At 45.1% G+C, this 12403-nt stretch overlaps 2 protein-coding genes across 7 annotated transcripts in view; both read left to right on the top strand.

The window, feature by feature from the left end:
- CCDC180 (coiled-coil domain containing 180) overlaps window positions 1–1124 on the top strand; it is a 27995-nt gene extending 26871 nt beyond the window's left edge. The window contains exon 38 of the mRNA XM_074890972.1: window positions 986–1124. The gene's annotated coding sequence lies outside the window, so the exon portion shown is untranslated. The remainder of the gene's footprint in view (window positions 1–985) is intronic.
- LOC141952905 (globoside alpha-1,3-N-acetylgalactosaminyltransferase 1) lies at window positions 1041–12403 on the top strand. Of its 6 annotated transcripts, none has more exons than XR_012631811.1 (9): window positions 1041–1175; window positions 1954–2054; window positions 3140–3202; window positions 4506–4556; window positions 4659–4694; window positions 6733–6867; window positions 7291–8153; window positions 9755–9908; window positions 10861–12403. XR_012631811.1 is itself a non-coding variant. In XM_074890975.1 (7 exons), the coding sequence occupies exons 2-7, from the start codon at window positions 1993–1995 to the stop codon at window positions 7973–7975; spliced, it is 1032 nt and encodes a 343-aa protein (XP_074747076.1). In that variant the 5' UTR covers window positions 1041–1175; window positions 1954–1992; the 3' UTR covers window positions 7976–12403. The 6 variants fall into 6 exon arrangements, 1 of the variants encoding a protein (XP_074747076.1); XR_012631812.1 differs by having other exon boundaries at window positions 10580–12403; XR_012631810.1 differs by having other exon boundaries at window positions 9755–12403.

Here is a 12403-nt window from a genome sequence, read left to right as displayed (position 1 = left end):
TTAGCAGCACCTTTCATGAGAATGGACTGGTTAGAGTTCAAGTGGAATTGACAGAAATAATCTCGGGGCTTGAAGTTAATAATTATAAAGGAAGTTTGAAGGAGTTGTGATGGTTGAGCTCACAGAATAGAAGAGGGAAGGAAATGTAGCCTTCAGGTATGTAAAGGGAGTCTCCAGGTGCATGGTCACTGTCATAAAAAGGCACGGACCTGAAGTGCAGTGAGTGAGATCCTGGTTGGAATGAGGAAGCCTCCTGATGAGAAGGGCAGCGAAGCGCTGGCACAGGTTGCCCACCCACCCGATGTCTAGCCAGCTCTCCAAGGAGGATTGAAAAGCAGCTGTTTGAACCCTCTGCACACTTGTCCATGTTGCATGTGCCGGAGGCATCAAGCACAAAGTCACTGAAAAATCCTGGTGTTGGTGTAGCAGCTCTTGTTACAGAATTGGCACAGGAATTAGATAAAACTGGTCAAAACATAGAGTAACAGCTAGAGGGGAAAGGCTGGTTGCAAATCCTTCTACATTTGTGGATCTGCAGCATTTTTAGGCAAGAATCCAGAACTGCTCAGCATGAATCCATGGAGCTTTTAAATGGTGGAATGCCAACAGAGAGAGAGAGAACATTTCTTTTAAAGTGGGATTTTGTGATGCTTCTGGGTGAAAGCTGATTAGATTGGTTGACAGGAGAGTGAGGAAGAAGCACCAGAGCAGATTTCAGTACGGCATAATGAAGCAAATTAAGGAACTTTTTGCTACCTGTCTTTTCATAACAAAAGAAACTAAAAGTGGGAAAATAGCCACTGACTTTTCAGATCCGTTTGCACTGTTGTATGCCTTAACAAGGGCCAGACAGGAAAGATCTCCGTGATTCTTCAGCCGCCCTGAAAGAAGTGCCCTGTACCGGTTCCTCCCACTAACATCAGTGCTACTGCCTGTCTATAAATAGGAGTTTGACAAACAGCCTTTTTTTTTTTCCCTTCCCCAGGCTCCAGTCACATGCTAGGAAACACTCTCCTCTAACTCGAGACTGCATTACAATCCCTGCAGCAGCAGCCTGCAAAGCTGGCTTTGCAGAAGAGCGCTTTACATGGACACAGAGGATGCCGCGGAGGCGGGAGTGAGCTTGCACACACACGAGACTTATCTGCCGTACCGTAGTTCTGTTTTCACTAAAGGTAATAACGAATGTACCCTGTAACAGTTAATGTGCTTCTAACAGGCTCCTCTGGAGGCCACATGCAAAGGCTTTGTGTGTTGGTCACAGGGCCCATGGTTCACACTGTGGGAACCTTTACTTTCCTGGGAACAGAAAAGGGATTAATTTGAGCTTTTAAGGTAGGCAGCTGGGCTAGGGAAAGTTGATTTTTACAGCTTTTGAAAAGGGAGTAATTACTTTGACTTGCGGAGAAATATCCAATATGAATTATTATTGTTGCCTAATGTTTCTTTGCTTGTATCAGAGCTCAGTTTACCTTTCTCCTGCATGCACCTTCGGAGGGAGCTGTCTCTGGCAGTTACTTTTCTGTAAAAGATAAAATAATCTTGGACAGCTGTCAGTACAGCAGCAGGTCCTGAGTTCATTAGCTAAAGTGGTAGCTATTAGCTCTACATATCACCTGACATGATTGGTTTTGGTGAGTTTATTAAATTGCAAAGGGTGTGTGCTTTAAATAAATAAATGGAATCTACAGAAGCTAGAATCAAAACGAAAGGCTCCCTGTGCACTTTATAGCTGTGATTAGATTTCACTGGAGTGGAGAGGTTTCTCAAAAGGTTTACAGTGACTAAGTGGCCTGGCTCTTACAGTCTGGTTCCTTCTGTATTCCTGATTTCAGAAAGACTGAATTAAAATGAAACTGCTTGGAGAACCTCATGCTCTTATGATAAAATAATCAATTTCTGTCATAGTGAGATATTTATAGCCAATTTCTCTTGCTTTTTTGTTTTCTGCAGATTGAAAGTTGAAGTTGCCCTTCTTCTACTCTAGAAGCCATGATTTCCAGGAAGGTGGTGGGATCTCTTGTCTGTCTCTTTGTTGTTACCGCATTTATCTGGTAAGCATTTGCTGGCAAGCTTGGTCATATTTAAAACATCCTGTCTATATCTACGCTGTGGTAAAAAGCATATGAGCAGAAAAATACAGGGAGTGCATTTTATGGAAAGACGCTGTTAGAGCTGTAAGAAAAGAACAGTAATTCATGTGATAGATAAAGTAACACTAGTGGAGGGAGAAGCCTCCAAAGGGAGAGAGAAAGAAAGAGCAGTTGTGCCTAAATTAGGCTGCTAACACCGTGTCTGACTCTCAAACAAATGTTCAAGTACAGAATATTCCAGTTAATTTCAGTTCAGGCCTGGAGAGATGATTATGTGTCTCTTCAAACAGTCCAAACTCACTCCAGTGTAACTAGGGATGACTTTGTAGCTATGAAACGTTGTGGCTTTCAGACATGGAGAATGTTTGTGGCTTTGAGTATACTGACTACTGAGTATGCCTTACAGATTCTCTCGAGCAAACTCAAACGTTGTTTGAAAGGAATCTGAGATCAGGCATTTATATTATTAAATAATTACTAATTATTTGATGTTGCAATTTGCTCCTATTTCATATTGTGAGTAGTTGCATTTCACCGGTAGTTAAGTGATTGTATATAAAAATGTATATAGATTGTGATCAGAACAAAAAAAGGGAGAAAAAAGCCTATGCAGCCTATTTGTCTGCTCTGCAGATTAAAGGATGCACGGATAGTGTTTAAAGATCCAGGAAGTGTTGGTATGTCCCATCAGTGTATGTTGCATATTCATCCATTGTGGGCATTGCCTTATGTGTCTCCATTTTCAAAAATGTGTAGGCCTACCTTTTGCAGACCACTTGATGTAAATAATAATCATAATACTTAGAACTGCTGTTACAAGCTAGATGCTCCTGGACTTGTTTTGTCCTGAGCTTCCCACTTATGCCTTAGCAGCAGTATATCACGTTAAAATGTGAATACACTGGATCCTGCGCTAATTAGTAAAGTAGACATGCAGTTAGCTAGAGTTACTTCTCAAAATCTGTGCCAGATTCCCAGATCTTGGAAAATCCTAGGAAGGTATCTTTGAACATTACCTATCTTAAAAAGTTTCTTTGCTATCACAGGATTACAGCTGGGAATGGAAAGGTGCACTACCTGCCATATTACCTTCCTTGCCCCGAAATCTTGTAAGTATCCCATTTTGTATGTAATGAATAACACAGATCATTGTTACAGGAGCTGAACTTCACTGACAGTAGAAGTAGTTATCCACAGGTAGTCAGTCACTGGTTCTTTATTTTAAGAATCTATAATCAGTCACTCTCTTAAAACGGTAATAATGCAACTGTAGTCTGCTTGCCCTTCAAGACAGCTCTGTATTTGTACAGCATGAGTGGGGCCTTGTTTGTTGTGGGTCACAGAGACCGTGACTAACAGGTTAACATTGGCTTTATCATCGGGGTGTTATCACACACGTGCACATGTACACACAGGATCTCACTGTGCTTTGAGATGTGGATTAAGTATCACAGCTTGCTAGATGGAGAAACGTAAGTCAGAGAGGTGCAATGAGCGCTCATATAAGGAGTTCTGGCAGAGTTAGAAATAGACCCCCAGTCTCCTCATCATGTTCATAATCTTCACTCTATGATTGGTGCTTTCCACTCACTTTATGACTGCATTTGTGTTATGGCAATGCCTGAGTCGTGGACCAGAAGCCTGCTCTGAACAAATGAAAGGCTATGTGCTTCTCTAGAAACGTTACAGTTTAAGGAGTCAGCTTCCTTCCATGATGTAAACTAATGTACAGTTAGCTGACTCAGCGTGGGTCCCAAAAGCTGTCTTGAAGCTGCATAAAAGAGAAGCTAGACTGTGGAAGGGGAGGGTACATGGCCTAAGTAATTTCCCTGCCATGTTGGGCCATAGCTGTAACATGACAAGCTACAGCTTTTCCCATCCTTTATCATGACCTGCTGATCTTGTAAAAACAAAACGTGCAAACAGAAAAGGTGATCTCTTATAGAGGCATTTCTGATTATTTCAAGCTACTGCAAAACATTGTGTCTAGTAAGATGGTTATTCCTCTGAATGCTGTTTAAAGTGTGATATATTTCAGGTAGTTCAGCCCTCCCCGTGAACAGGAACAGTTACGCAGGGAATGGAGCACGTAAATGACCAAAACTGTCAGTCCCCAATAAGCATGTGCTTCCCTAGATTTTGACCCCTAAACTGATTTAGCCACAGACTTGGAGAGCTGCCACCATCTCTCTGTCCCTGTTCTGTTGTGTGCTCTGTTTCAAAGCTGTTACTCGTCTGACAGCCCCTGAGTGTACGTGCAGTGTCTAACTCTCTGTACCAGGCACAGTGTGCACAGCAACCGAGGCGAGGACTTGGACAGCTGTCAGTACAGCAGCAGGTCCTGAAGCTGAACCTGGTTTGTATTTTAGGAAAAGCATTACAATCCCTTTCTTTTCCCACCCCATCCCACAGCTCCATGAAACTCCAATATACAGAAGAGAAGCTAATCCAGCTTTTCCCCCGGTAAGTACTGGCTTCTTATTTCCTGACCTTTAAACTGCTGTTTCTCTCTTCCAGGAATATTCATGTATCTATAATTCAGTGGATATTTCTTCCTTTTTACAGATTATTTTATCAGCAGCCAAGAGTGCTGGCTCCAAAGTAAGTTGCTTTGTTTGAACTTCGTCATTTGTTTCTGCTGACTTCGGGTTGGGTGCTCTGTGGCACTCACAGTTTCGACGTCCTGGTACACACTGACCGGCGCCTCCATTCCCCGAGAAGCCAAACCGTGTGGGAACGTCTACAGCTGCCTGTGCTGTACGAGGTTGGGTTTAGTCACTGTGTTCTTGGTAACATACCTACCATAAATTCCCACTTAATACATTAGCACACACGCACAACAGGCCTACACAGCTGCTGCCAGGAACTCTTTTTGAGGTGGGAGATCTATAATAGCTGGAAGACAGAGAGAAATAGCTTCTGGAACTGTGTTGTAGCTGTAATCAGCTGTGGGAGAGCTTTGAATCTGTTTCAGGGCAAAATCAAGCAGGTGTCTTGTATGACCTTCAGCAGTGGTTTCAGCTGACCTGCTGGATCTTATGCTGGAACAAGCTGCAGGCACTCACTCAGACAAGGCTCTGTGAGAAGCAGTCAAACCAGGGAGTTTAAACAGGCACAGCAGCAGCAAAGTGAACACTTCTTGTCAGCTCGTGTTTGTTAGCAGCCTCCTTTGGTCCTGTGACCTGACTTATCTCTAGCAGTTCACCTGCAAGAGCCACCATTCTTTTGCATGTTAATAAACACACCCGTTGGTACGTATCTGGTTTCCCCCCCTGTTGTTTCAACAGGACGTGACAGACCTGAATATTTCTCTCTTCCATATTGGAATAAATCAATGTGCGACATCAGTTAGTACAGAGTGGACTAAATGAGGAGAGAATTTTGTAGCCTTCAGTGCTCTGTGTCTTCTGAAGGGAGTTCACTACCGAGAGGATGCATACCATGGAAATGAGTCACTGGGAAAGCCAGTACAGCCCTTTAAAGTGAAATGAAAAAGAGCCCTGCTTAGAGAAGCAAACAAGCAAACTTGCAGATTTCCTCTTCTCTCTCCTCATCCAAAACCTGATAATTAACCCAGAAAGAGAACTGATCAGTTAGTACATTTTCTACAAACCAAATAATTCTTCCTGTATAATTTAATTTTTTAATCATATGCATTACTATAGGAGGGAGTGAAATTGTTATTCTCACACCCACTCAGAGTGAAGGGATTAGATGTGGATTGAAGGCGAACTGCTGCCTCGCCACCAAACGGCTCCCCACAGGTCCCTTGGTTTGGTTCTTGTGCTGTTACTGCCTTGGGAGCCTGTCAGATGGGAGACTGCTTCAGCCTGCGAGCGCGGCCGTGTGCCGTGCGTGACAGATCTCATTAGCAGAGGGTACAGATCCCGGTCTGGGGCAGATGTGAGCAGACCTAGGGTAAATTACACGTCATGAATGACATCTTGTTTTAAAATCAAGAAGGTAAGAAAGAAACCCTGAAAACAAAGAAGAAAGTTGAAACAGCATCACATAGCTGTAATAGCGCATGATCAGACTCTGCTGCATGTATATGCAATATTTCCACTACCCACACAGCAGATTAAGGATTTTCTATAACTTTGTTACACATTTGAATGCTGGCTCACATACAGAATTCTAAATTATATCTGAATGTGTTAAAGCTATATATAAATACTGGAAAAATAAACTGTCATGCCGCAAGCTGTGTTTTAATAACACAGCAATGGGGTATATTTTTATAGTAATTTTCATATTATTACTTGTGTTTTAATCTGTATGTAGCAATCTGCATCAGACCGATAGCAAATATGCACAGCTTCTCATTCTGTGAGTTCAGTGGCCATTAAACTCTCCTCAGCAGAAAAGTCCTGTGAGCTTAAATGAGATTTTAGTAGATCCTTGGGTTTTTGCCAATTCGTTAAACAATGCTTAATTTCATCCCAGGAACTGAAATGTCCATGCTCAGTAGCCTTAAACAAGAGGGCAAGGAAAAAAATCTGAAGATAATACCATCCCTAATGAGTTAATGCTGATACACACATTCTTCCTCTAGCTGCCTTTTTCGTGTTTCTTTCCCATTTACTGGCCTTGAAACCAAAAGAAACAATTCATTAACATTCCTTTTCTTTTCCTTCAGGCGTCAGGACGTGCTGACAGTCACGCCATGGCTGGCCCCCATCGTCTGGGAAGGAACCTTCAATGCTGAGATCCTAGACAGCGCCTACAGGCCACTGAACCTCACCGTAGGGGTGACGGCCTTTGCCATCGGAAAGTGAGTGAACCACTCGGCGGGCACGGTTCTTGGGCTGATGTACTGTGTAATTCCTTGGTGGAAAGATCACTTTGGCTTTCCTTGTCCTCAGCAGAGCTGAAATCTGTCCCAATCTGTAGTAAACTTTTATGCCCATGTGTTGTGCTCGCACTCATACAAGCCTACAAGATAACAGGCTCGGTACCTGAAGCATGGTCAGTGCTTTTGAAGAACTAGCATGTGCCTTGGGAATTAGAGCTGTAGATAGGTGGTTGGTTGGTCAAAGCAAGGACAATCCACTTCCTTGTCCTCCCCTCTGCTTTGCCTGTTGCATGTGTAGTATGGATCCTTGCAGCACTAGCCAGTCAACACTCTTCATCCGTTGTCTTCTTCCATTTGTTCAAGTACCCTTGATAATCCACCATGCATCCCCTTGTCTCACAGGTACACGAGGTTTGTGGGCCGCTTCTTGGAGTCAGCAGAGAAGCATTTCATGAAGGGCTATCGGGTGAACTATTACATCTTCACTGACAACCCCGAGACAATCCCCACTGTCCGGCTGCAACCTGGACGAAGACTTGTCATTGTCCCCATCAAGAAATACCCCAGCTGGCAAGAGATCTCCATGCGCAGGATGGAGGCCATAAACAAGCACATAGCAGAGACGAGCCATGGGGAGGTGGACTACCTCTTCTGCCTGGACATTGACATGGTGTTCTACAATGCCTGGGGGCCTGAGACCCTGGGGGACATAGTAGCAGCCCTACACCCCGGCTATTTCAATGTTCCTCGAAGCCAGTTCCCTTATGAGAGGAGGAGCTCTTCAGCAGCCCACATCCCTGATGGAGAAGGGGACTTCTACTATGGAGGAGCCGTGTTTGGAGGGCTGGTCAAGAAAGTCTATGAGTTCACCAAGACTTGCCACATGACCATCCTGACGGACAAAGCCAATGGGATCATGGCAGCCTGGCAGGAAGAAAGTCATCTCAACAGGCACTTCCTCTCCCACAAACCCTCCAAGGTGCTTTCTCCAGAGTATTTATGGGATGACAGGAAGCCAAAGCCTCCTGAAATTCACCTCATACGTTTTTCCACAGTGGATAAGGACTACAAAGAGATACGGGATTGACCATCTGATCCCTGCAGAGGTGTCCTCCACACAACCAAACCTACTGAATATTAGCTTCTACAGGACGTACCCCACCACGAATTTTTGTTCCCAGTGTGAACAAAGAAAGGAACCCATGGATAGTTTCTCCAGAGAACAGGAGGCTTAATGCATTACAGAAGCAGCAGCCAAAGTGGAGGTGAGAATGAAAAGGTTTCGAGGTTCCTAATCTTTGTAAATACAAGCATCCCGCTTGAGGCACAAAAAGGCATCCAGAAGGCCAGTTATCAAATGCAAGGCTGTCCTTAGAGCAAGGCTGCAGATGTCTTTGCCTGAGTCTTTTCCTGAGGCCTAGCAGAAACTTAGCAAGATCAGAATGGTATTTGACATTCTTGTGGAGGAGGAGAAGACCCTAGAGTTTTAGTAAAGACCTTTTCCGTTAAAAAAAAAAAAGAACTTTGCAGGGCAATGCATTTTCATGAAATGTAATTTAAACTCACACCCTTTGTCAGGATCAGGAGGAAGCTTGCGCTTGGAGCAAGTTATCCCTGATTAGTGTGCAGGAGGGTTTCTTGGACCTTCTCAGCAGAGAGCTGGTGCCAGCCATTGCCAGTAAGAACCCTGGTCTGACAGGACAAATAGTGTGAATTCATGTAGCAGTTATCTTCCAAATCCCAATCTGTGTTTTGGAGACCCGAGTTTAGAAGAACTGGCACAGCTCAGACACAGACTGAACTTCTTTGAGTTTATTTCAATCACAGATGTGCTCTGAACCTTTTCCCTGGTTCACATGTCTCTGTAGATCATGTAATCTTTTCCAACACAGAAAATCTGGTATGGAGAGGTTCATGTTCCTATCCATTGCTTCAGTCCTTTCCAACTTTTCTAAGCTCTGGGAAATAAATTGGCTAGAAGCTGCTGGAACTGACAGTAAGAGCTGATGCATTTCCAGCAAACAGGGTGATTTCATTTTATGAAATGCTCTCGTGAAACTGGGAGTTCAGTCTGGAGCTGGAAGTAGGCTGGGGTTAACATTTTCTTTGCGTGAATGCGATGAGAAGCTGAACCAGGCAGGCGTTTTGAAGCCTCTGAAGCCTGACAGCTCCCTCGGGTGAGCAGGTGGGGGGGGTCCAAACACAGGGGCACAGCCACGGCTTGTCAGTGACAACCGTGTAATTGTCAACTGAGGTCACGGTGTGGAGGTTCACGTGCCACCTCCCTTGCTGCAGCATGTCTGCCATAAGCACCTCCGTTCCCTCCTGTGGCACGCTACCAAAGGGCTCTGCAAGCCTGGGCCGTGCTCGTTTAGTGTGAGCAGGGAGGGAGACCATGGGGAGCAGCAGAGAATGGCAGTGCTGTATGGCACGGAGAGGAGAAGCAGGGGTGAAAGGGCCGAGCTGACTGTTTCTAAGGGAACGGTTAAAAAAAAAAAAAGAAAAAAAAGAAAAAAAGCTCATTTGGCAGAAAGGGGGAAGAGGTGCCTGACTGTTCGTGCTTCTCTTCACATGAGAAAATTGCTGTACGACAGTGTATCAAGTATTCCAGGCTTTAGGGCCCCACCAGTGATTGCAGATGACTTAATGAGCCATTTCAGTCCTGTGTGAGCAGGCTGAGAATGGCACTTGCCAGTGTCATTGTAGCCATTTCATCTTCCAGAAGACTAATTAGAAAAGCTTTCACTGTACCCATAATACAGATAAGCTACACAAAATACCTCCAGCCCAAAACATGTAGTGGCAGCTGGGTCTGTTGATTCAGGCTTTATCCAGCAAAAGGTCTATACTATTGTATTTTCTCCAGACTCTTCTTAGTGCTGTGGTGCTGGAGGAAGACACCCTGCTACGTGACTAAACCAGAACTGAATCTCCTGTGAAGATGTCTGTGTTTGCTAACCAGGCACATCATCTAAGCCAAAAGGATGAAGAAAGATCCTTATCCAAATATTTCCAAAAAGGTATATTCCCACCAAACCCAGGGTTAACACTGTATATTTCTTATTTGTAAAATAGTTGTGTCTGAAGGCCGTGACTGAAACTGGGGTCTCGTTATGCCAGTTCCTATATATATATATGCATATGGATTCTTTTACGAGCCAGAAGGAACTGTCTAGTCTGATCTGCACAGGACAAGCCAGATAATTTTATCTCCCGATGTCAGTATCAAAGCTCCAGTATCAAAGCTCACAAGACATATCTGGGCTGTGCTAGATCTCTTAGAAAAGCATTCAGATCCAATAAAAACATGAGGTGATGTAGCAGCCACAAAGCCAATGGCTAATTCCCCTTATGTCTTAATTCTGCTCTAAATTCTGCTCTAAACTGGTCTGTGTGTGCAGCCTGTATTTGCAGCCATTAGGCTTCATTCTGCCATACTAAACTACTTGAATTCCTGTGCAGAATTCATAGCCTATACTAAATCCCCCACGAGAGGAAGTTCTCCAGCACAAATGATGTGTGATAGAGGGTTGTCTGTATTTCTGGGGTACCTGTTCTGAAAAACTTGTGAGAGGCTTGGTCTCAGGCTCTGTTTCCTAGCCACCTTTTGGCCGAATCCAGGCTGAACCCTGTCACTGACGTGGCAATGGCCTGATTTGTGCAGTGCCAAACATGTTTATCTTCCTGGCAGGCCTGCAGCTTCTCCCCAGGGGAAGGTCTTGTGTCACGTCTTATGTGACACAGTTCTGCACGACAGGGCTGTGATTTGAAACAGTACCTAGAAACTCCCTGTCTCCAGGGAGTGGAAGAATGGGACTGCAGAAACACACTCCCCAGTGCAGTGTGGGAGAGGCTCCCTGAATCGGCTCGTGCCCTCCTCTAATTAATGAAAGTTTGGACTTCTGCTGTCATCTCCTGCTGATTAATCCCCTTCCCTCAACACCATCAGCGAGCTTTCCTTCTCTCATTTAGACTGTGCACCCTGAGGCTTGTGGGCAGCGTGGGACCTTCACAAGGACCTACTTCCCGACCTGAATTTCCCACCAACATCCATCGTTCAGTGGGGAAACTGAGGCACAGGGAGCAAGGCAGCAGACACGCGCTCCTGCATGGGAAGTGTCCCTCCACTCGCCGCAGAGGATAACGCTGTCTCGAGTGTCCATGTGCCAAGGGAATTTGGACTTGGAAACACGCACGCAGTACTGCATGTTTAATGAATCACCCCGTGTAAATAAATCTTCGGCCGATTTACAGTGCCTGAGGATCTGATCATTCTTTGAAGGTGTTTCTGACTCAAGCCCTGTTTGTCCTTAACCAAGCCTCAGATCAGCAGCTTGTTGCCTTCCCAAGGGCCCCTTGTTCCATCCGTCCCTTTCTGCTCGGCTGGAACAGACTCATCATTCATTGTCCATCTAATTTAAGAACCCATCTGACCAGCTTTTTCTTTCCTCGTCTCGGCTGGTGACTTGCATGGTGCATTCATCCCCAAAGGGAAAACTTCTCTGGGCGGCAAGAAACAGAAACTGCCAGCACTGAATACGATCCTGGGTGGGGCCAGACCAGGACCCTCTCGTTCTCCCCACGGAGAGGACAGGAATCATTTCCACTAAACCAGACTAGCACTATTTTTTATTCCTATTCAGATTTCCCTTAACCCTCCCACAGGTGGTGTCACCTGACATTATTGACCAGAAATGCCATTTTGAACCACTTTGATACGCTGCAATAGTTATAAAAAGACTGGCCTAGTCAAACCTTCTCTGTGTGAGATCTGTGGCTGGGGGGCATAGCAGTGAGATGCTCTTTGAGCAGCCATGGATGAGGAAGGATGAGAACATCAGTTACACATTCCCTGCACAAAACCAGCTTGGGGAATAGCCCCGTGCATCTGGCTGGCTTAACACAGCTGAAGCAGCAGGATGGTGGAAAGGAGCTGGAAGGCTGGGAGCTCCCCGCCAGAGGGGCTGGGTTTACTCTCCCACCCTGTGTCTTACCTGTTTAGCCCGTGGGTTTTCAAGGAAGGGACTGTCTCTTGTTCTGTGTCTGCGCAGGGACTAGTCTTAGTCACTCACGAGTGAACATAAGCTACACAGAGTGAGTTTCTCAGTGAGGATTTGCTCCAATCACCAGGGTTACTATTTTCTCACTTGAATCCCCCCGCTCTGCTTCACCTCAGTGCCTCAGCAAGTCCCCGTGGGATCCCCAGGAGAGAAACATGCAGAGAGGAACGGCTGCTTTCTGGGTGGAGCGACAGTGACAGCGACGGGCGCTTTCAGGAACCGGAGAAGGGAGTTGACAGGAGTGGGTCACACTTTACTCACGCTAAATCCCCAATCCTGCAGTTCTGCTCCACACAGCCAAATAATTTCGGCAAGCTTTGTTAGCAAAACACATTGACAAAGTGACTTTTAAATATCTGCCTACCCACCCGACTCCTTTATCTAAGTGTAAGAGTAATGCTGTACTGACTTGACTTTTCTTGGGCTATATTTAGATTAAACATAGATCCACCAAA

Source organism: Strix uralensis, chromosome 21 (assembly GCF_047716275.1).
Source record: "Strix uralensis isolate ZFMK-TIS-50842 chromosome 21, bStrUra1, whole genome shotgun sequence".
NCBI lineage: Eukaryota > Metazoa > Chordata > Aves > Strigiformes > Strigidae > Strix > Strix uralensis.
Note: the sequence above shows the minus strand (reverse complement) of the source record. Positions and strands in the feature narration are given on the sequence as shown.